A 21,801-nucleotide genomic window follows, 5' to 3' on the forward strand; every position below is an offset into this window, starting at 1 on the left:
CCAAACGGCCAGGCGGGCTCAAACACGGGCACATTTAGCATTTTACACAGCACTACTGGAGGAGTGCTGACACTGTCAAACCAGCCCTGAGCTGACACATGCTTATTTTAGCCACCCTGCCCAGAAGGAAAACACTCCTCACCATACCAACAGGCACCAAAATGGGGAGGGACAGTCGGGCGTCAGCCTCTGGCTCCTGGCCCATTGTGGACCCTGGCTGGCTGTATGTGACATGGGTGTGTGGTGGCATAGGGGGCCCTGAGTGTAGCCGCCCAGCCCGGTGGTGCAGCATGCCAGTTAAGACAAGCAGCCGCGTCTTAACCAGATAAAAGGGAGACTCGCACCCAGCAGGCCTGCCTGCCACACACATTCCTCTCAGTCAATGAACCCTGACCTGCAGACCTGAAGAACAGAGAGAGAGGGATCCTAGACCATGCAGGGAGGACTCAGTCAGTACATGAAAGCACATGTCCTTATACACGATACAGAGTGGTAGGAATAGTGTAAGTACAGTACTGTAAAGAAGCCATGAGCTACATTCTTTTGAAATCAGAAAAAGGGGCCCTGTTATTTTGCAATCCAACACCCCCCATCTTGAGAAGGAATCGGACTTATCTCAGCATTCGCAGCTCCACTCCTTAGCTTTATCGTTTTGTTATGGCTACTTGATAAACTGAGTAATCAGCTACTGCACCATGCTCTACATTGGACTGGGCTTACAGTCAAATCGAATTCAATATAGCAACACTTTATTGCCAAGTATTCACTTGCTTGTAGAAATCTTTCACTAGTATTTCCCAATATATCATCGACGCTACTCATTTCAAATCTGACTTCTGTGTGGGAATGAAGGATCTACTATGTCAGTACTTATACAGTAACACTCAGGAACCTGCTTTTTGGTATATAAACAGCTTTGTTTGGGATCACCCTTAACCTCCACAGTCTGTAGGCACTTAAAATGAATTATCTCAGTGGGATAGAGTGAAAAAAGCTTCAGTAAACTGACACTCACTGCACCTTCACAAAGATAGAAAAATAAACAAGACAATGAGATGTACTCCAACCACTTAATCCTATTGTCTTGCTGTGTGTGTGTGTGTGTGTGTGTGTGTGTGTGTGTGTGTGTGTGTGTGTGTGTGTGTGTGTGTGTGTGTGTGTGTGTGTGTGTGTGTGTGTGTGTGTGTGTGTGTGTGTGTGTGTGTGTGTGTGTGCGTGTGTGCGTGCGTTGCACCCTCTACAACCGTTGTGATTATTACTTGACACTGTTGGTCATCTATGAACGTTTGAACATCTTGAAGAACAATCTGGCCTAAATGGCCATGTACTGTTATAATCTCCACCCGGCACAGCCAGAAGAGGACTGGCCACCCCTCAGACCCTGATTCTTCTTTAGGTTTCTTCCTACGTTCCTGCGTTTCTAGGGAGTTTTTCCTAGCCACTGTGCTTTTACATCTGCATTGCTTGCTGTTTGGGGTTTTAGACTGGGTTTCTATATAACACTTTGTGACATCTGCTGATGTAAAAAGGGCTTTATAAATACATTTGATTTGTGTGTGTGTGTGTGTGTGTGTGTGTGTGTGTGTGTGTGTGTGTGTGTGTGTGTGTGTGTGTGTGTGTGTGTGTGTGTGTGTGTGTGTGTGTGTGTGTGTGTGTGTGTGTGTGTGTGTGTGTGTACATAGATAGAGAATAACAAAATCCTCTGCCTAGGTATCATCACTCTATGGCTCACTTAAACCTTTCCACCATTCACAAAGATCCTGTCATGTTCTGTCATGCCTACTCAGTATAACTCAGCCACGGGGGAACATCACAATTTCCTCTTTTGATCAGACGGGGCAGGAAGGGTTCACTTCATCAGTGGGCCACTGGTCTACTGTCCTATTTGCAGTGAGAGAAGCTAGCTACATGGAAACAGGGAAGGAGTAGATGTAATGTGTATGTCTGATATAGAGAGTCTTGGCAGCTACAGCCTGACCCCAGCACACACGGTCGGCAGAGAAAGCTAGCATTGCGAAATGGCTTTGCAAGATAGCGGTATGTTTTGGCAACCCCACTGCAGCTGTCAGCAACTTTTTGATATGAGTGCGTTACCATGAGTGTGTGTGCGTATGTGTGTATGTGCGCACACACACGTGTGTGTGTGTGTGTGTGTGTGTGTGTGTGTGTGTGTGTGTGTGTGTGTGTGTGTGTGTGTGTGTGTGTGTGTGTGTGTGTGTGTGTGTGTGTGTGTGTGTGTGTGTGTGTGTGTGTGTACGTGCGTGCTCTCCTCCTGCAGGTGTAATCTGAGTTAAGGTGGTGAACACATCTCCGGTGCTTGACCTCAAGGAGTCATTACACTTTCTTCTTATTTTTCTGCATAACGGGTTACGGAGAAGTGTATGTATCATGTTTCTTTGGCATCTCAAGCCTTTGCCACCTTAACAGCTGTCACACTTCTGAAGCCATAAATGTATAGATTTGAATATTAGCCTAATGTTAGCTATTAAAGCCCAGTCAGCCCTCTCAATGAAGGAAGAAAGAGTGAAATCAGCCTGACTCTGAATGTAAAAGAACAGTGTCACTTTGAAGGGAATTAAACCACATAGTTCTAAATACAGACTCAAACACTGTGTTGTGTGGGCTTGCACTCCATGCCCCAGCCCAGTGCAACCATGACCTGGCCTTACGGGCAACAGGCAGGATATCCAGCCTTCAGGCCTGCACACTCATCAACCCCGTCTGCCTCTGGTTCTCTCTAAACCACTCAGCACGAGGAGAAGAGGAGAGGGGGAAAGGAGAGGGGGAAAGGAGAAGGGGAGAGGAGAGGAGAGGAGAGGGGGAAAGGAGAGGGGGAAAGGAGAAGGGGAGAGGAGAGGGGAAAGGAGAGGAGAGGGGAAAGGAGAGGAGAGGAGGAGAGGGGGAAAGGAGAGGAGGAGAGGAGAGGGGGAAAGGAGAGGAGAGGGTGAAAGGAGAGGGAGAGAGGAGAGGGAGAAAGGAGAGGGGGAAAGGAGAGGGGGAGAGGAGAGGGGGAAAGGAGAGGGTAGTACTGATGACTGGGCACCAGTGGTGGTTTCCCATGCAGACAGCAGCATGCCTGATATGACACCCCCTCCCTGGACTGGGGCTACTCTGGGTGGCCAGGGAGGGAGATGGGATTATGATAGTAGGTGCCCGGCAAGGCACGATCTACTCAGCATGAAAGAGAAGGCTGACTCTAGAGAGGGAACTCGTTTGAAAAGGGAAGAAAATACACCAAAGGCACATACTAAAGGCACATACCAAAGGCACATACTAAAGGCACATAATAAAGGCACATACTAAAGGCACATACTAAAGGCACATACCAAAGGCACATACTAAAGGCACATACTAAAGGCACATACTAAAGGCACATACCAAAGGCACATACTAAAGGCACATACCAAAGGCACATACTAAAGGCACATACTAAAGGCACATACCAAAGGCACATACTAAAGGCACATACTAAAGGCACATACTAAAGGCACATACTAAAGGCACATACCAAAGGCACATACCAAAGGCACATACTAAAGGCACATACTAAAGGCACATACAAAAGGCACATACTAAAGGCACATACTAAAGGCACATACTAAAGGCACATACTAAAGGCACATACCAAAGGCACATACTAAAGGCACATACTAAAGGCACATACCAAAGGCACATACCAAAGGCACATACTAAAGGCACATACTAAAGGCACATACCAAAGGCACATACTAAAGGCACATACCAAAGGCACATACTAAAGGCACATACTATAGGCACATACTAAAGGCACATACTAAAGGCACATACTAAAGGCACATACTAAAGGCACAAGGCTACTGTACAGCTCCATCAATAATGTGTTCAAATTAACAAACGTTTTATGACTGAGTAGAAGTGTCAACTGTCAAATGAACATCTTTTTTTTTCTAAACACACAGGAACTTTTCAAACACTAGTAGGCAGAATGTCATACTGATTGCTTTAGTCTCATCATGTTCTTTGCCATAGTTGAACTAAGTGTTCATATAGGTTAAATAGTTAAATCATGACTCCTCATAAATTAACTCTTCAAATCAAATAACATTTTGTTGGTCACATACTCCTGTTTTTTATGTAATAAATCCTGCCTCCTCATAAATTAACTCTTCATCCATGAAATATGATTGTCAGTCTAATGCAGGGTTCAGCAGCTGCAGCTTTAGCCTGCAGTCTAGCCGTGTGACACAGAGCATTAGACCGGTATGTTGAGAACATGAGATGGACGATTAAGAAATACAATTATGTAAACGGGAATACCATTTAGCCTAAATTGCATACGAGTAATAATGTATTTCCCCTTGTCCCTTATTTTATCCAGCACAACTTTATCCAGCACAACTGATCCACAAACATTTATCCAAAAACGTTGTCTTATTCGTTTACACAATAAACAAATGAATGTTTTGCATGCACAACAATTGTGAAGACGCGATAGGACACGGACATATCCCGTTAGGCTAAATGATGGCTTTATCATAGAAAAATACTTATTACCTCCACTGATACATGTTGCACTAAATAGGATGGCATTTGCCTTATAAAAGTTGACCAGAGTTTTAAATGCAAGCCGCTATGCGCCGCACAACATGAAACATACGGAGCGATCATAGGCAACAGTAATTACAATGTTGGATGTCAAAAAACAAAAGTTGCTGTACTCACCGTCCATTCTTTCAGACTTTATGATGGTTAATGTCGGTTTCATATCGACAGCTGCCGTCATGATCATCAGATCAATTTGTTCGATAACGGGATGATCAATTTAGTCTCTCTCTCTAACACAAGAATTCCGTGATAATTTACAAAAAAAATGCTTTCTTCCCTTGCCGTCCAATAAAGTTTTGATTTACTCAAAAACAATATTGCGTTTTTCCTGTCCTCCCGCTTCAATTTATCTCCACCAAAATGTATCCAGTAAGTCTACAAACTTCTCTTTCAATCGCTCTCTGTCCGCTACTCTCTCTCTCTCTCTCTCTCTCTCTCTCTCTCTCTCTCTCTCTCTCTCTCTCTCTCTCTCTCTCTCTCATCCCCTCCCTCTATCTATCTCCGTCAGGGCGTTTCTGTCGCTCTGACTGAGCAGTACGAAAGAGGTTGTGTTGTTCCCTCCGTGGAGCCTAAATGTACCACCGGCATCTGAAGGGGCGGCGTTTCTACCGCCAGTGGTCAAACTCGTTTTGCATGGCCCGGTTCCCCGGGTAGGCATAGTTCTCATTTTACACCATTCCATTGGTCTTTAAGTGAATTCTCCAACATACCGGAGCATCGGGCCATGCAAACGAACTCCACCAGTGATTCACAATTCAATTACATTCTTGCCTGCTGTCTTTCTATGATAATCAATCATCCGCATGTTCCCGCAAATTAGTCCAATTCGGAGGCTGGTAGTAGGCTATTTTGGACAGCTGATTAGTTAGGCTATTTCTTAGGTCTGAATACTTTCTGAAGGCACTAACAAGCATTTCAGTCTAAGGGGACCATCTGTGTCCAACTCCAAGGGTCCACGCGTCCTCATAAACACCTCAGAGTATTTCCTGTTCACCTTGTACTGATCAATAAAAACCAAGCCTGTCTTTTTACAGAACTGCCTCTCAGGCTTTTGAAAAAGGATGACGTCTTGGGAGAATGCACAGGATTTGATGCTGCTGAAACTTGAAACATATCCTAAATCAATCAGTGGCAGTGGCAACCTGTCATTCAGGGCAGGTGGGGCAGAGCATATTTTGCCCCCCCCCCAAAAAAATGTTGCCCCTGTTTTGCATGTTATTTTGGCACTAATATGTGTCAGATATCAGTTTGCAAACAATGTAAAAATGTTTTATCATTGAGTTAATAAAGCATCCATACAAACAGGTGTTTCAGCCTAGCTCAGTGCTTTCTGTGGTGTTATGTTCAGCCAGCGGAACATATGGAGTGTAGGGGTTGGTAATGTTCTGTAGTTGCACCTGTGATTGGCTCAGTATTCTATCACTCATTGGGACACTACGCCACCGCAAAATCTATGGGGAGAGCTCGAAGATTTAAGCTCCTTGGGTGCTGCTATGACAGGGTTACATTAGAATTGCCCATCCAAGAAGGCTCATGGTCATTGGCGACGTATAAAATGATGTCAAATCACGTTATATCTACCGTAGCTTTGATTGGACTGATTATGTCGACATCATACTTTCAAAATCTTAGCTAGCAAGCTAGCAGTCATCATCATTAATCAAATCGACAACCTACTGGAAAATCCTTTCATATGAAGAGAAATTATACATAAAACGTATTGGTGCTCATCTACCATTGGTTAACTGCAAGCATTGCAAAGAAATCACTAGCCTGCTATTCAGTGGAGTGGGCGCGTGGTCCAAATCTGGGTTTAGGGGTCTCTTTCACAAGCTTGAAAGGATAAACATTTAACATTGGGCATGTTGTCAATCCAGCTGGAAACTTGGAACCGGGAAATCTCATACTACAGTCAGTTCAAGACAACTGGGAACACTGGAAAAAAGAGCATCCAACTCAGAATTCCAAGTCGGGATTCTCGGGCTCTTTCTAGAGCTTCGACCTGAAGATCACTGACGTCATGATTCAACCTTGTTTTTTTCAGAGTTCTCAGTTGTCTTGAAAACCCCATAAATACAGAGAATGCCAGACTTTCATGATGAAGTTTGATGACAAAATTAGCCTACGAAGGACCGCCGCACCACCTTCCTGTTGAAGTGAGCACAGCACAACAAGGCTGAATGAACTGTTTCGCTGCCAGACAAGGCTCTGCTAATATCCAGGTGTAGCAGTGGTAAGGTGTTGGGACTGCTGTTGGGACTCTGCTGTTGGGACAGCTTTATGTAGGGCCCAACAGTTTGTGGGCACCGTTTGTCACCATTATAGTGCAATTCATGTATTGTTTAGTGTTGTGTTGTGTAGTGGATTTCCTGGCATGCATAAAAACATTTTGGGGGGAGTTTGCCCCACCAAGATTTAAATGCTAAAACCACCATTGCTCAGTGGACACAGAAAATTCCAAATAAATTGATCTATTGGCTCTTTATCGACACAAATCAAATTGGGGCCCCTGTCATCATGGCCATCACAGCTAATTTGATTTGTAAGGGTTACTGTTTTATCTAGAAGTTCCATTTCATGTGTTAGTCAGTTTTTTAGGCTACTCCGATGAGGGACAATCAGCGTGTAATTTCGGAAATTGAATCAAGATTTAGTTCTGCCTCTTGTAGGAAAATGGCTGAATATATGAGCAAGAGTGAAAGGGTGCTGGTGCTCCACTTGGCACAAAGACAACCATATGGAAATTACCTGCCATGGCAACAGATTGTCATTGCAATTGTCACATGCAGGTCTCATTGCTTCTTTAGTGGAACCTAGCGATGTTGACAACAGTAAGACGGTCTGTCCAAGACAAGATTGCTGGTAGAAGTAGACAGCTAAAGTACAATCGTTTCATTGTTTGTGAGATGTGGAATTAATTCCTCAAACAAACAATACAGTGACATTGGATTTAGCCAGTGTATCAGCATCCAATGTACACAGGTCTGCATACACAAAATAACATAGTTAGCTAGATAAGTCAATATGGTCCATCCTAATATGCAAGGCAACATGATTATGCATGTACGTAGCTACAGTATACCTCTAAATGGGATTGGGAGTTAGGGGAGCCAGGGGTATTGATCATGTATGGATTTTTAAATAGAGATCTTTCACCATCTCCATTAGCGAACCTGGATAATGTTTCACTTGACAGATATCAGCCGTAGTGGAAATGCCAGGCAGAGATGTCGTGTGGCCTCTGCGGTCTCACTGCTCCTCACAAGGGGCCGTCAAGAGGGTGGGAGGGATGGTTTAAGGGTACCTTTCAATTCATTTCAGTCAGTCAGTCACTCTCCTCTCTCTCCCTCTCACTGCCCATCTTTGTTTTGGCTTAATGAGCTCCTTGTATCTACTCCAGATCCTTTGTACCTGAGAACAGCCATTAAGACTAATAGCGTTGCTGACTAATATCTGGACTGGAGCTAGCAGAGTGGCCTTTTCAATGGGGGTGCGTTATGCCCCCTCTCGCTCCCTTATATGTATCATCCATGTGTTAATGGTGAACATTTAAAGTGGGTATTAATCTATCTATGCACTTAATATATTAGCTTGAAACTTACTCAGTTCTGCAAATAGGTCAAGTTGAATATACATTTCTGTTTAATGTTTTGAGAGCTCCATAGACACATATAAGCGCAGGCAGACTGATGTACCCATTTTCTACTTGGTTGATACACTCTAGTCTTCATTCAGTATTATCTTTCTGGCCTGCTAAACTCATTTCCATGAGCGTTACAACAAGTGAATAAGAGCTGGGTCTCCCTTTACTAAAACACTTCAAAGACATAATCTGAGAGGAAATATTAAAATGAATAAAACATTATCATTCTAAAAGCCAGGTACAGATGTAGGATCTTAATTTGCAGGAGTGAAATTCAGGAAATGTACAACTTGTTGCTGCAGGAAATGTTATTTTATGCTTTTCCTGCTGTAGCAAACTGCCTCAAATGAAGATCCTACATTTGTAAGAACTAGGGCTATTGTTGTTTACCCAAAGATGCAGTTTCCTGGATACTACTACGTCAGGTAGCCTAGTGGTTAGAGTGTTGGGCCAGTCATTGAAAGGTTTCTGGATTGAATCCAAGGTAAAAAAATAAAATAGAAATTCTGTCCCTGAGCAAGGCAGTTAACCCACGGTTCCCTGGATGCTGTTAATGTTGATTAAGGCAGCACCCAGCACCTCTCTGATTCAGAGGGGTTGGGTTAAACACATAAGACACATTTCAGTTGTACCACTGACTAGGTTTCCTTTCCCATATATGTTAGTCACTGTAATTGTACTGTAATGTATACAATGTATACAATTACAGGAAGAACGGGTGTTTATGGGAATGAAAAAGTCTATACATGTCATTGTACGTGTAAGTGACAGCCCTCCCATGAGACTGAGCAGCAGCACCACCATCATCTCCCACTGATCAGGCAACATGTGCACTTGGGTTTCAATGTCTAGCTTCTTTACCTGGCAAATGCTGTTGCCATGGTTTTGACAGTTAGGGGTTCATGCAATAGCATTGCAGTTTAGCAGCTATAGCTAAAGCTGATCCTCAGGCACATCTGTTATGGCTGCCTGCTTTTCCTTAATCCAGACATATAACTGGTACACCTGCTGCTGCTGCCAGGGGTTAATTGACAGCTAGCTAGCTGAAAGGACCAACTGTTGCTACCAGAGGTTAACTAACAGTTAGCTAGCTGAAAGGCCCTGCTGCTGCTACCAGAGGTTAACTGACAGTTAGCTAGCTGAAAGGCCCTACTGCTGCTACCAGGGGTTAACTGACAGTTAGCTAGCTGAAAGGCCCTGCTGCTGCTACCAGGGGTTAACTGACAGTTAGCTAGCTGAAAGGCCCTGCTGCTGCTACCAGGGGTTAACTGACACCAGGCTAGCTGAAAGGACCTGATGCTGCTACCAGGGGTTAACTGACACCAGGCTAGCTGAAAGGACCTGATGCTGCTACCAGGGGTTAATTGACAGCTAGCTAGCTGAAATAACCTGCTGCTAGTGCCAGCCAATGGGTATGGCATGACTGGATTGGCCTCCCTGTGCTTAGACACCACTTAGCGAGTAATTGATCAATCACTCATTGACACACACACACACACATACACACACAGCACACTGGTCTCTTAGCCGTCAGGGGATGCCATAAACTGGATGCAGTTCTGCTGAGATCATAGGCCTCGAGTAGGGACAGGACCACAGGCTGTGTGTGTGTGTGTGTGTGTGCGTGTGTGTGTGTGTGTGTGTGTGTGTGTGTGTGTGTGTGTGTGTGTGTGTGTGTGTGTGTGTGTGTGTGTGTGTGTGCGTGTGTGTGTGTGTGTGTGTGTGTGTGTGTGTGTGTGTGTGTGTGTGTGTGTGTGTGTGTGTGTGTGCACGTCTGTGTGTGTGTTTGAGTGAGTATGCTGGGGGTGGTTCTGGGCCTCCCTGAACAAAAGCTCTTTCTGAACAATTGCCTTCGCTAAAAAAGACGTATCTTCCTCCATTAGCGCCACCACGTGCCCCCCATCACTCCATTGTGCAAATAATTCAATTACCCCCCCCTCCCCCGGAGTCTCTGAGCCTCCCAGGTCTCCCTCCTTCTTTCCATCCCTCCGACCTTCTCTTTCACAGAAAGAAAGAGAGAGAGCTCACTGATGAAGCTCAACCACCACCCGCAGCTAAAGGAAAGCCCCTCGTCTCCCCAGTTAGACTACAGCCTGTTTATTATAAGCTGGTCTGCATTACAATATAGTGTTAACATCACTAGATGGATTCATTGGTTGACTGTAAAAGCTCACAATATACCAAATGTGATATGATTATAATACCATTTTGATAATAACAATATACTCATTACCCATTATCTACACTGACACATTGTTCAGTCCTGACACACTCATACGCGTGTAATGACAGTAGGTATTACTAAGCCACATAATAGCATTTTTACAATAGAGGTCTTTTCTTGGATCATACCCACATGTTCCACCTTTCCGATGAGCTGGCATTAGTTGCATCACCTCTTCCCATGATGGTACTGTATTTCCTTGATGACTGAATGTTCTGTATATGTGGTCACTTGTTAGTCACCGTAGAGGAATTGACCCCACTTACCCTTACCAGAACTGGTCTATGCAGCTATGTACAGAGGCTCTCTAGAGAACAATTTGTACATATGCCTAATGGCTGTGCCATGCCCGGCCCAATGCCAGCTTATCAGCTATCCCTACAAACAAAGTCAATGTCACTACTACAACCCCTCACAAAAACATAGCCTAGCGAAGTGGGGCTGTTTTGCGACCCTCTGCTTCAGAGTTGTCTCTCTTTTTTCCCCTCATTTTGTTTTATTGTTGGGGGAAGTGTGCTTCGGCCTGATTAGCATCACTGTTTCCTCCTTTCCCATAACCTCCAGACCCCCGCAGGCTGCTTGTTTACTCTTAGAAAAAATAAATAGGCCTGCGCCCGTGAGGACGTGCCCCTCATCAGAGGCAAAGACGCCCACCCCCCCTGTCCCCAATCTCTCCCCCCTCCCCTCTTTACTCCTTTACTCTCCTCCTCCCTCCCTCCCTCCCTCCCTCCCTCCCTCCGTCCCTCCAAACCACCACCCTCAGCCCTGGCCCTGTGACCATCCCCCCTCCCTACTATCCAGCTGTTAAATCACATAAAATAAAACCCAGACCAATGGTCCCTGGGTTCCATATCACAGCTGTGTTCTAAATGGGAGTGGATGTTTAAATGTACAGTGAGATCCTGAGTGCCTGGGAGTGGATGTGTGTGGAAGTGAGCTTTTTACTGAAGTAATACAATACATGCCAGAGAACTGGTGTGAATTAATGAAGGACTATGTGGGGTGTGAGCGACTACCGGAAGTAAAGTGTGTGTGTATGTGTGTTTCTGTGTTTCAGTGAGACTGTGCAGCACACACATCATGAATCTCTAAGTGGGTGTTAATGATCAGACCCAGCGGTGTGAGAGTGGCTAGGTTTCTGTGAGTGGAGAAGAGAGGAGTGGAGAAGAGAAGAGAAGAGTGAAGCAGAGAAGACTGGAAAGGAGATGAGTGGAGAAGAGAGGAAAGTGAGAGGGGGGTTATGGTACGGCGGATGTCAGGAAGCTGTGTGTGACAGTGGGCTCAGGGTCAAACATGCAAATGCCCTTTAACATACAACATCCCTTCACCACATCAGCTCTCAGGTCTCTCTCACAGTTACTGTAGCAACAAGCTATAAATCCAAGCGATGTAAACTAAAAGGGTGTTACAGTACTGTGTTAGGAACTCAGTCTTTCAAACTTTAAGTTGTGTTCCTCTATAAAAAAGTAGAGAACATTTTCATTACCGGCCCCAGTACTCAGTGCACCTAGCTGTCATTTCTATGAAAGAGAACCAGGGCAGTTTGTATTGGCCGAATACATAGTGAAACACAAAGAGGTTCTTCACAAGTTGTATACTGTATTGGACATTCTAGATGGATGCTGACACACAGGCAGTCATTTTCCATAATGTTAGCGTGACTAAACAGCAGTTGAGGTGGTATCTGTGTTTAATTGCATTGGTTCCACGAAAGGAAACATGTAATAGCTGGCAAAATATTCATTAGCAGAAATATGTCACCAATTAATTGTGCGCAGTGACTTGGGCTGTAAAATATGAAAGGGAAGCACACGCAAATGTGTTCAAAGCTAAGCAAGGTGTAGAGGGGTCTCAAGCCAAACTTACACACACGGTAGAGCATGGCTACAGGAAAGGAAGAGCATGTTTGCTGGTGGCACAGACAGCCAAAGAAGACTTCTTCACTTCTATCCTTACTATATAGTTGGTTTTCTCAACAGGTTATTGAGATGACCTCAAACGACTGTGGATAAGAAGTCAAAATATTTTAGTTTGAGAAACATATAGGTCAGATCAACGGTTTTAGGAAGTTGAGTATGTCAAGGGTTACTGATTAGGAGGTTTCAGCTCCATACACTGGGAGGCTACACTTCAATGACAGCAACAACATGTATATGACACTGTGGGGTCACCAAATTACTCTAATAGCGTCTACAGGTGGTTGCATTGCGCGGACGAATGAACGGCAGTGGTTTGCTTGATCACCATCAGGAGGGAGAGGAGGTCAACTGGAGGTCGTTTTTTTCCATGTGATAATGTTTATGTCAACGGTTTAGCACTGGAACCACTGGAGGCTCCAAAGGAGTGTGTCTCCAGCAACAAACATCAGCAAATCCCATCAGATCAAGCCCCGACCTTATCCCCCGGGGGGAACCAGAGGCTTGGGAAAAAGACGGCTGTCCTTTTGTCCTCCTTTCCCTTGTGCCCCTGCATCCAGCCTGGGAGGAGACGGAAGAAAGCTGGTGCCTGGCCTAAGCACCACCCCCCCAATCCCCCATGGCGTGTGTCCCAGTCCCCTGAATAAATCACTCTTAAGAAAGAGGGAGGCCAGAGTCAAACAGAGGCAATGCACTGGGAGGAATGTTCCAGTTTAAAATAAACGGCAGAAAAAAACAGAGTGCAGGCAGAAAAATGCGGGGCATGTGGAGGTCCCCAGAGGAGGAGAGGAGGAGGCATCTGGTAAAGGCATTCGGCCCTGGGGTCAACGTCACCATGGTCCCCAGGGAGGAGGAGACCCACAGGGGGCCTCGGGGCTGCTCAGCCGGCCGCTCTGTATGCAGCACTCTGGAGCAAGACAGACTGCCTGGACTGGTGTGTGTGTGTGTGTGTGTGTGTGTGTGTGTGTGTGTGTGTGTGTGTGTGTGTGTGTGTGTGTGTGTGTGTGTGTGTGTGTGTGTGTGTGTGTGTGTGTGTGTGTGTGTGTGTGTGTGTGTGTGTGTGTAAGATGTGGTGGACGAGGTGTGTGTGTGTGCCTGTATGTGAGTCACAGTTAATTTGCCACACCTCTCCACACAAAGTAATTTGTTTGCAGTGAACACTTAATCCACAATGAACAATCTCTTTCATCCCCAATCTCAGTTCCATTTTACCCCAATATAGTTTCTGTTTATATGAGGCTATCCATGTGTTCCTTTGAGAAATTTAAAAGGCAGATTTCACTTTGCTTGCTTAATTCACTGTATTAAGTGCAGTGACCTGAACAAACAGGCAAACAACTGTGTTCTGTAGGATTTGTTCTTAGTCAGAGGCTTACTTTGGCTCCTACCTGTGGGTATGAGGTCGTGTCCATTGGGGACCTCCTGAAGGGTGATGTCCTGGGGGTAAAGGGTTCTGGGTGGGGGGTAGTGCGGCTGCTGCTGGGGGTGAACCACCATACCAGGGAGCTGGGTCAGTGGTCCCATAGCCACCCCTCCACTCTGCCTCTGTAAAGGCAACACAAAACCACAATGAACATACCGAGCCTGGAAATGGTCTAGGGCTGGGCAATTTGGCCCAAAATATTATATCACAATATGTTTCTTATTTTTGACAGTATGGTGGTATTTGGTGGTATTTTATGTTTCTGAATAACATGTTTTAAATGTTTTATGAATAGTGCATGACCCTAGGATGGCAACAAATTAATTCTAGGTAGTTTTAATGGGCTTTCTCCATCATGATAGTTTTATAATCAACCAAACTAGGACAAACCTGACAGTGAAGTAGTCCAATTTGTAGAACTTTTCATTTATTTAACACTGTATTAAAATACCTTTATATTTAGTACTGTAAAAATCCATACCGGTATGTGGATCCATACCTTAAAAGATGATATATCGCCCAACCCTAACCTGGTTCCTACTGCACAGCAACAGCCAGGCACAGATGCAGTATATCTCAACCTCACATTTTGTTTACTTTTAAACTGTGTTTGCTTACTGTACATGTGAGTAAAAGGTTTACTGACATACTGTAAGAATGTCAATGAGCTCTTGAGCTCGATTGTAAGGGGGGAGAGACCAAGCTAGAGTTTAAAAAAATACTATTTTGGAGTGGAGATGGTTTTGTTTTACACTTTCAGTACAGATAAAATGATGGCTAAATTGGATTCAATAGGTTTATCTTTGTTTCAATCTGTTGTCCCCTCAGATTGGACTGAGGGGAAGTCCAAAGTGAATGAGTAGTTGGGAGGAGGACCATATAGGAATACTGTACGTATGTGGATACAAGAAATAGCAGGAGAGTAGATAACGGGTCAGGACTACTCTGAGAACATTTTCCATTGACTCAAAATCGCACTAAGCAAGCACATGGAACATGATGCAGTTCTGATGCAGTTCTGATGCACTACTTCAAGAAATGGGTGATCATACTCTGGTGACACTCTGAAAGTGATATCTGATGCATACCTGGTAGGGATGTGATGACCAGTAGCAAGAAGCATGGGAGCCTCTACAGTAGCAGTTTCCATCTATCAGCTCTATCAGCTCACCATAGGGACAATAGTGGTGTTTCCTGTAACCTCACCACTTAACTGACTACCGCCTGGTCGGTCTTCACAACAGGCATGGCTAGGAGTAGAGACCTCAGCAGTCAGGGTACCTGACTGCTGATAAGGACTCTTGTTAAAGCGATGCCGGGTTTATCAGTAGGCTGTCAGCTTTACAGCCACCTAATAGTGAGAGGGCACTATGGAGTCTAATCTAGGGAAGTCTCCAGGGGGTACGTGGGCCGATGACGGCACTATCAGTCCAGTCTGGCAGGGAGAGGGGAGTGATAGCCAGGGGAAGAGGGCAGTCGTATCGGCACTGTTAAGCACAGGAGGTGTGTGGCACCTTAATTGGGGAGGACTGGCTCATGGTAATGGCTGGAGGGGAATAAGTGGAATGGTATCAAATACATCAAACATATGGTTTACATTTGTTTGATGCCATTTCATTTGCTCTGTTGCAGCCATTATTATGAGCCATCCTCCCCTCAGCAGCCTCCACTGCTTTAAAGTGATATTGGAGGACCAGCAAAAGTAGATTGCCATGAGTCCTCCATCCCTTGTGTGGATGAACCTTTGATGCCACACATCTGATATGTGAAAGTAGGAGAGTCAGGGGCAATTCAACTACAGCCTCTTCCACAGTCTCATTTTACAGGACATGGTCACAAAACATGGAAACCTTGGCCATTTCTTTCACATAAACAACCTCCAGAATAACATGGAAAATCACAAAAGCAGAGGGCGGGGAAATCAGAGGACCTTTCTCTACTAATACATGTCAATTCATAGGAAACTCTGTGGCAACCTAGGTTCACCTTTTGACCACGTCTGGCCTCGGGTACAGTAATCTCAATTTCAAAGGCATGCAGAACCACCTGAGCCAATTAGGGGCGAGGGAGCTTTATCCCTCCATGTTTTGTACCAGAGCCAGGTTGGGTTGATATTTGCATGTGACCTCGTCCTCTTTGTCTAACAGGGCTACATTCTGCATACAAATGGGAACATTTCTGCCAGCGCTTCTCGGCCTTCACCTTTCAGAGCTCACCTGACAGGAATCCCAATGTCCCTGATTCCTGTGATCTGACAGGCTGTATTCATATGGTCCTTTCATTTGGATGGTGTTAAAAAGACTGTGTTTACAAATAGCCTAAATAACCTGCTCTATAGCACATCAATATGGTATTACATGGTAAAGGGTTTTCCTGTGAGGGTGCTCTGCATGACTCCAAATAGACTCAGTGATGGTTGGGCCCCACACTTCTAAGTATTTACTGCCGATATGGTTAGGAGGTAATAATTGTTTTGCAGAGCAGAGTTGATTGAAACTATTGGTTTCAGACCTTGGTCTTCGTCGTCCATCTCTTATTCCACTCCAGACTCCCAAGACAATGTTAACCTTACATTCACCTCTGGTCCATAGTGGTCTAGAATGAATAACTGATAGTAGCATTTTTTTAACGACAAATAATGTGCAGATTTTTTATAGTAAACTTAACAACGCTCCAGTGTTGCAGAAGGTTGATGGAATCCAGAGGTGCATTGCTAACACACACTTGCATACTCCTCCTAACCGTGGCATGTGGTAGGTAGCTAGCCCGTCCGCAGGCTGTAACAGGAGTGTGATTTATGGTGGTCGGGGGTCTTACCATCGCGCCCAGACGGTCACAGGGGTGAAGGGTCGAGTAGGAGGAAACTGGATCCATGTAGTAACTCATCCTGGGGTCTGGATGGAGCAGCAGGCCTGTGGAAGGGATCAGCATACAAACAGCCGAGGCGGGGCCCCTATCAATCACACACTGTTTACACTGTGTGTGTGACTACAATAAGCTGTCACCACAGTTCTACAGAGTGGCACCACCCACACTGCCCTGTGTAACATCTAATGCAGACATCCCAAACAACATTGCGATAATTCTTCCTTTTTGCAATGTTGACTTTAAATGACCTAATCACTTGATGGAAATGCGTTTAGAAATAGAGGATCTTTAATGAATAACAACTTCATAATTTCCTCCTCTTTGCATGGTCAAAAAAAATAATAATAAATTAGCATGGACAACAATGCAATAACAGTACTAAATTCTAGCTGACAACATCCCAGTCAAGATTTTAATGAATTCAGTTGCTAGTGTGTCTCCATATTTGGACATTTATATGAGGCAGCTTTTTCAATATTCAGGGCTGAACATGTTAAGTCACACTATCTCCAGCGTTGATAGATAATTCTTTGCCTGATCCCCCCTTCTTTACCTCCCTAGTGCTCTCCTCCTCCTCCTCTGTCCCTCCCTCCCACTCTCCTTCCTTTCCTCCTACTCACTTTGGGCATCTCATTATCATGTGTTTACTAGTAGAAACATCAACAGACGGGGAACAGGAACCCAGCTGAGAGGAGAGCGTTTCCAGGGGAGCTGACAGACAACGTGGGTAGGGACAAGTGGCCTCGAATGTATGCCTTATTTACCACACATCACAAATAGTTTATCATTGTCAAGCGATAACTATTGTAATTGACTACAAGAGGAAAATATGTATCATAAATCTCTGCAGCCAAAGTCACAAAATTACATTAGGACACCAATAGTTAGCAATCAATTCAAGGTGTATTGTGAGGTAAAACATTTTATATAAACATATATATATAACACAGCAGATAATCCAAACAGATACGCACGTGATATGCTATTGCATATGAATGCAGATATACCACAAATATTATTAAGCTGTAATTAACTTTTTTTTCAAAACTATTTTTACGTAGGTTTGATCAAATAAACGCGGTCTTCTCCGTTTAGTTCAAAATGCACCAGATTGCACAGTTCATTCACGCTCCAACAGCATTCCTCTCGGGAAGCACGACTGCACTTCAAAGCAAGCTTTACAACCCGACAGACACATCACACTCCTGTTGTTTCTCCTATTTATATGTAAACAATATTATTTTCTACCAACATATATCTACTGGATTTGTAAAATTGGTAAGAGTATAAATTTACCGTGTGTTGTGAGTGAAACTTCCTGCAGGTTGGTTGAGTGGTGCGCTCTGTAGGCTAGTTGGCTGTCACAGTTCAGCTGTAGACAGACTCAATGCACTGATGCTGTACCTGGGCTTATAGTGAATCCAAGGAGGAAGGAATATGCACTTGCCGGATTTAAGTCCCACCCTCGAATCATACCGAGACCCACTCAAATTCCCTTTGGGGTTTTCCACACAATCGCTGAGTACCCGAACTGTTACTCCAAATAGAAAAACGTGTTATTGTTTAGTGACACATCTGGGTTTTCACCATCAGTCCTATGCAGGTTTGTCAATCATATAGACTTTTTTCAGTGTCATCTTGAATTCTTACCATCAAGCCAATGATATGATCATCTCGCTTGGTTTTGCAGGTGTAGTTGGTACTTGGTGACAATGGATAGGCTTCCTGGGTGGCCTGGAAAAAGTCCCCAATTATTGGCACACAGGCCACACAGTATCACATTAGTGAAGTGTCAGGAAAGGGTGAGACCTAGGGAGTGGTCAGTCAGTTGTTAGGTCAGTCAGTTGCCCTTTCTATCCTGCCTGGTGTCAGAAGGCATGTGCTCATCAACAGTGTGCCACCACCAAGGTGTCTCAAACAGCACATGTAGTTGCGGCTCATGGCTGCCTCCAGGTCTATAAAGGTGGCAGTGTAGCCTAGTGGTTAGAGCATTGGACTAGTAACCGAAAGGTTGCACGTTCAAATCCCCGAGCTGACAAGGTACAAAATCTGTCGTTCTGCCCTTGAACAGGCAGTTAACCCACTGTTCCTATGCCGTCATTGAAAATAAGAATTTGTTCTTAACTGACTTGCCTAGTAAATTTTTTAATTTTTTTTTAAAGGATACCTTTGAGAGGCATCTGGTTCCTGAATATTTGTCATCTATTTGCCCCCTCCACAGCTCTCTAGTGGCTGGTGCCCCATCGCCGTTCAGCCCCGTCCCAGGCCATGCGTGTGTGACGCTGATTAGAGACTTGACGGAAACCTCAGCCAGTAGTCTGCAAAATGAGAAGAGGTGATTCCACATGCTGGGAAGTCTACAAGCCCTCTGTATCTGATAGGGTGCTGTGATACACAGGAAACAACATGATATGTATCTATTCATTTGGTTATTAACTGCACTATAAGTATTTTTCTATCTGTAAAAAGCATTCTACTGGAAAACATGATGGTGAAATGCGAAAAGCAGGGATTTATCAGCTCAACACTTGCGACTCATCTGAAACACCCTGTGACTCTGTGATGTTCTCCTGACCCTGGTAGAACATTTGTTTTAATGATAAAGTACCAAGCCCCTGGCAGATGCCGCCTCTTTAAAGTACATCTTGTTCAAGTCCAAGGTGAGAGGCGTGAAGGAGTGCTGTAGATGAGGAGCCCAGTGGCAAGCTGGGATGGGGCGCGTGATCTGCGCTTTCTCAGCACCCCGTTTGAAGCTCTGACGTTCTCCCCTGGCCCCCTCAGGGCACAGATGGACAACACGTCGGGGGCAAAAAGGGGAGGGGATGAGTAATTGCCATGCGAAAAGAGGAGATCGGGCTCGCCCCTCTGATGAGCTAAATTGAATAAAGGGGCAGGAATGCGATCCAGATCTATTCTAATGCCCCCTCAATGCTGTTTCAATTATCGGCATTGGGAGTTCAAAGGGGAGGCCCCAATACACTTCTGCTCCACATGAAGCAGCTCTCATCACTTAACCTCATGCCATTGTTGTGCCACCTTTTTACGCTCAGTCACTCTCTCTCAATCTTTCCTTCTCTCTCTGGCTCAACTGCATTCATGCTTTACATTAAACAGACAGTGAACACCATGCCATCACCACCAGTAAGCCCCATAATTCAAAGAGTAGGAACTTTTTTTATTGCCAACTGTACCTTTCACCAAAGTCATGGTGTTACTTGACGTTCATTTTTTCCATCCTGTTTTTTGTCTTAGTGAAACTACAGTTGCATGTACTCTGGTTATTTATTTCACTATGTTTTACTTTGAGATGGCTGTTTGCTTTTTTGCTTCATGGTTAGCAACGTCTTCTTCTGCATGAAGCCCAAGTCTACCCTACTGTTAGTCACTAGGCCATCAGACAGACCCTTCTGGGTATTAAAGGAATAGTTCACCCAAAGTTTGGCAGACATTTTCATACCTCAAACGTGGTTTGAAGTCAAACTGAACCCATTTCCACACCATCTGTTGTCTATAGGCATCAGGAGAGTTCTGCAGGTCTCAGTCCTCAGTGAACTGGCACAGGATTGGCATGGTAAAGTTGGAACACTATTGAAGTATAAAAACATCTAACAAACTAAGATTTTGGGTGAACTATTGTGTTTAAACTGAAGTGAAAAGTAAGATCAGTGCTCTCCAGATGAGCCAGTAGAACATGAGTAAATCAGTAAGAATATTGTTATGGCAAATAGAAATCAAACCTGGATGGTTTTCAAAGTTAGATGGGTGTCACGCTCTGATCTGTTTCACCTGTTCTTGTGGTTGTCTCCATCTCCTCCAGGTGTCGCTTATTTTCCCCAGTGTATTTATCCCAGTGTTTCCTGTCTTTCTGTGCCAGTTCGTCTTGTTATTTTTAAAGTCAACCAGTGTGTTTTCCTGTGCTCCTGTTTTCTATTATCTTTTTCTAGTCTTCCCGGTTTTGACCCTTGCCTGTTTGTTCTGGACTTCGTACCTGCCTGCCTGACCCTTCTGCCTGCTCTGACATCCAGCCTGTCTGCCACTCTTTACCTCTTGGACTCAGACTCTGGTTTTGACCTTTTTCCTGTCCACAACCATTCTCTTGCCTACTCTTTTTGGATTATAAATAAACTACAAATACTCTAACCATCTGCGTCCTGTGTCTGCATCTGTGTCTCGCCTTGTGCCCTTATAATGGGAGAGTTGAGTGGTGCTGAAGGGTGGGACTAAAATATACTGTATCAGTAAAATGTATATAGGTTCAGAGCTTTTGTGAAACAGAACAGTTAAAAATATATGGCAAATAGAAATCAAAACTGGATGGTCTTCAGAGATATATGGAAGGGGTTGTGGGTAGCTGGATGGGATTCAAAACAAACAAAAGATAACTATTGTAAAGTATACATGTCCGCAAAATGTAAAGAGAGTATGTAACCTGGAAGTAAAATCCTAAGTGTTGTTGTCCATTAACTTACTCCAATTAGGGTGGTAGGGTTAGGGGAATATAGTAGGGTTAGGGGAGTATATGGGAATATGGTAGGGTTAGCGTTTTTATACTCCCCTAACCTTGTTAAGTTTACTTTTATACTCCCCTAACCCTACCATATTCCCATATAGAGGTTTGGACACCTACTCATTCAAGAGTTTTTCTTTATTTTTACTATTTTCTACATTGTAGAATAATAGTGAAGACATCAAAACTATGAAATAACACGTATGGAATCATACCAAAATAGTGTTAAACAAATCAAAATACATTTTAGATGCTAGATTCTTCAAAGTAGCCACCCTTTGCCTTGATGACAGCTTTGCAGGGTCTTGGCATTCAATCAACCAGCTTCACCTGCAATGCTTTTCCAACAGTCTTGAAGGAGTTCCCACATATGCTGAGCACTTGTTGGCTGCTTTTTCTTCACTCTGCAGTCCAACTCATCCCAATTCATCTCAATTGGCTTGAGGTCGGGTGATTGTGGAGGCCAGGTCATCTGATGCAGCACTCCATCACTCTCCTTCTTGGTCAAATAGCCCTTACACTGCCTGGAGGTGTTTTGGGTCATTGTCCTGTTGAAAAACAAATGATTGTCCCATTAAGCGCAAACCAGAGGGGATGGTGTATTGCTGCAGAATGCTGAGGTAGCCATGCTGGTTA

General features: G+C 44.4%; 1 protein-coding gene and 1 long non-coding RNA gene across 3 annotated transcripts in view; one reads left to right on the forward strand and one right to left on the reverse strand.

Annotated features, from left to right (window-relative positions):
• Window positions 1–18,065, reverse strand: part of LOC109905795 (protein C-ets-1) — a 46,864-nt gene extending 28,799 nt beyond the window's left edge. Inside the window, exons 1-3 of one of the 2 annotated variants that reach the window (XM_020503400.2) lie at window positions 17,955–18,065; window positions 16,608–16,702; window positions 13,756–13,912 (exon numbers count right to left, since the gene is read on the reverse strand). In XM_020503400.2, coding sequence (XP_020358989.1) covers window positions 13,756–13,912; window positions 16,608–16,676 — 226 coding nt within the window. In that variant the 5' untranslated portion in view covers window positions 16,677–16,702; window positions 17,955–18,065. Of the gene's footprint in view, window positions 1–4,701; window positions 5,136–13,755; window positions 13,913–16,607; window positions 16,703–17,954 lie in introns of those variants that run through there. The other variant, XM_020503401.2, reaches the window with a different exon arrangement.
• Window positions 17,278–20,799, forward strand: LOC116353644 (uncharacterized). Its single transcript, XR_004203175.1, has 2 exons — window positions 17,278–17,385; window positions 18,880–20,799. It is a non-coding gene; the product is annotated as an uncharacterized LOC116353644 (long non-coding RNA).
• The last annotated feature ends 1,002 nt before the right edge of the window (window positions 20,800–21,801 follow it).

Source organism: Oncorhynchus kisutch, linkage group LG15 (genome assembly GCF_002021735.2).
Source record: "Oncorhynchus kisutch isolate 150728-3 linkage group LG15, Okis_V2, whole genome shotgun sequence".
Lineage (NCBI taxonomy): Eukaryota > Metazoa > Chordata > Actinopteri > Salmoniformes > Salmonidae > Oncorhynchus > Oncorhynchus kisutch.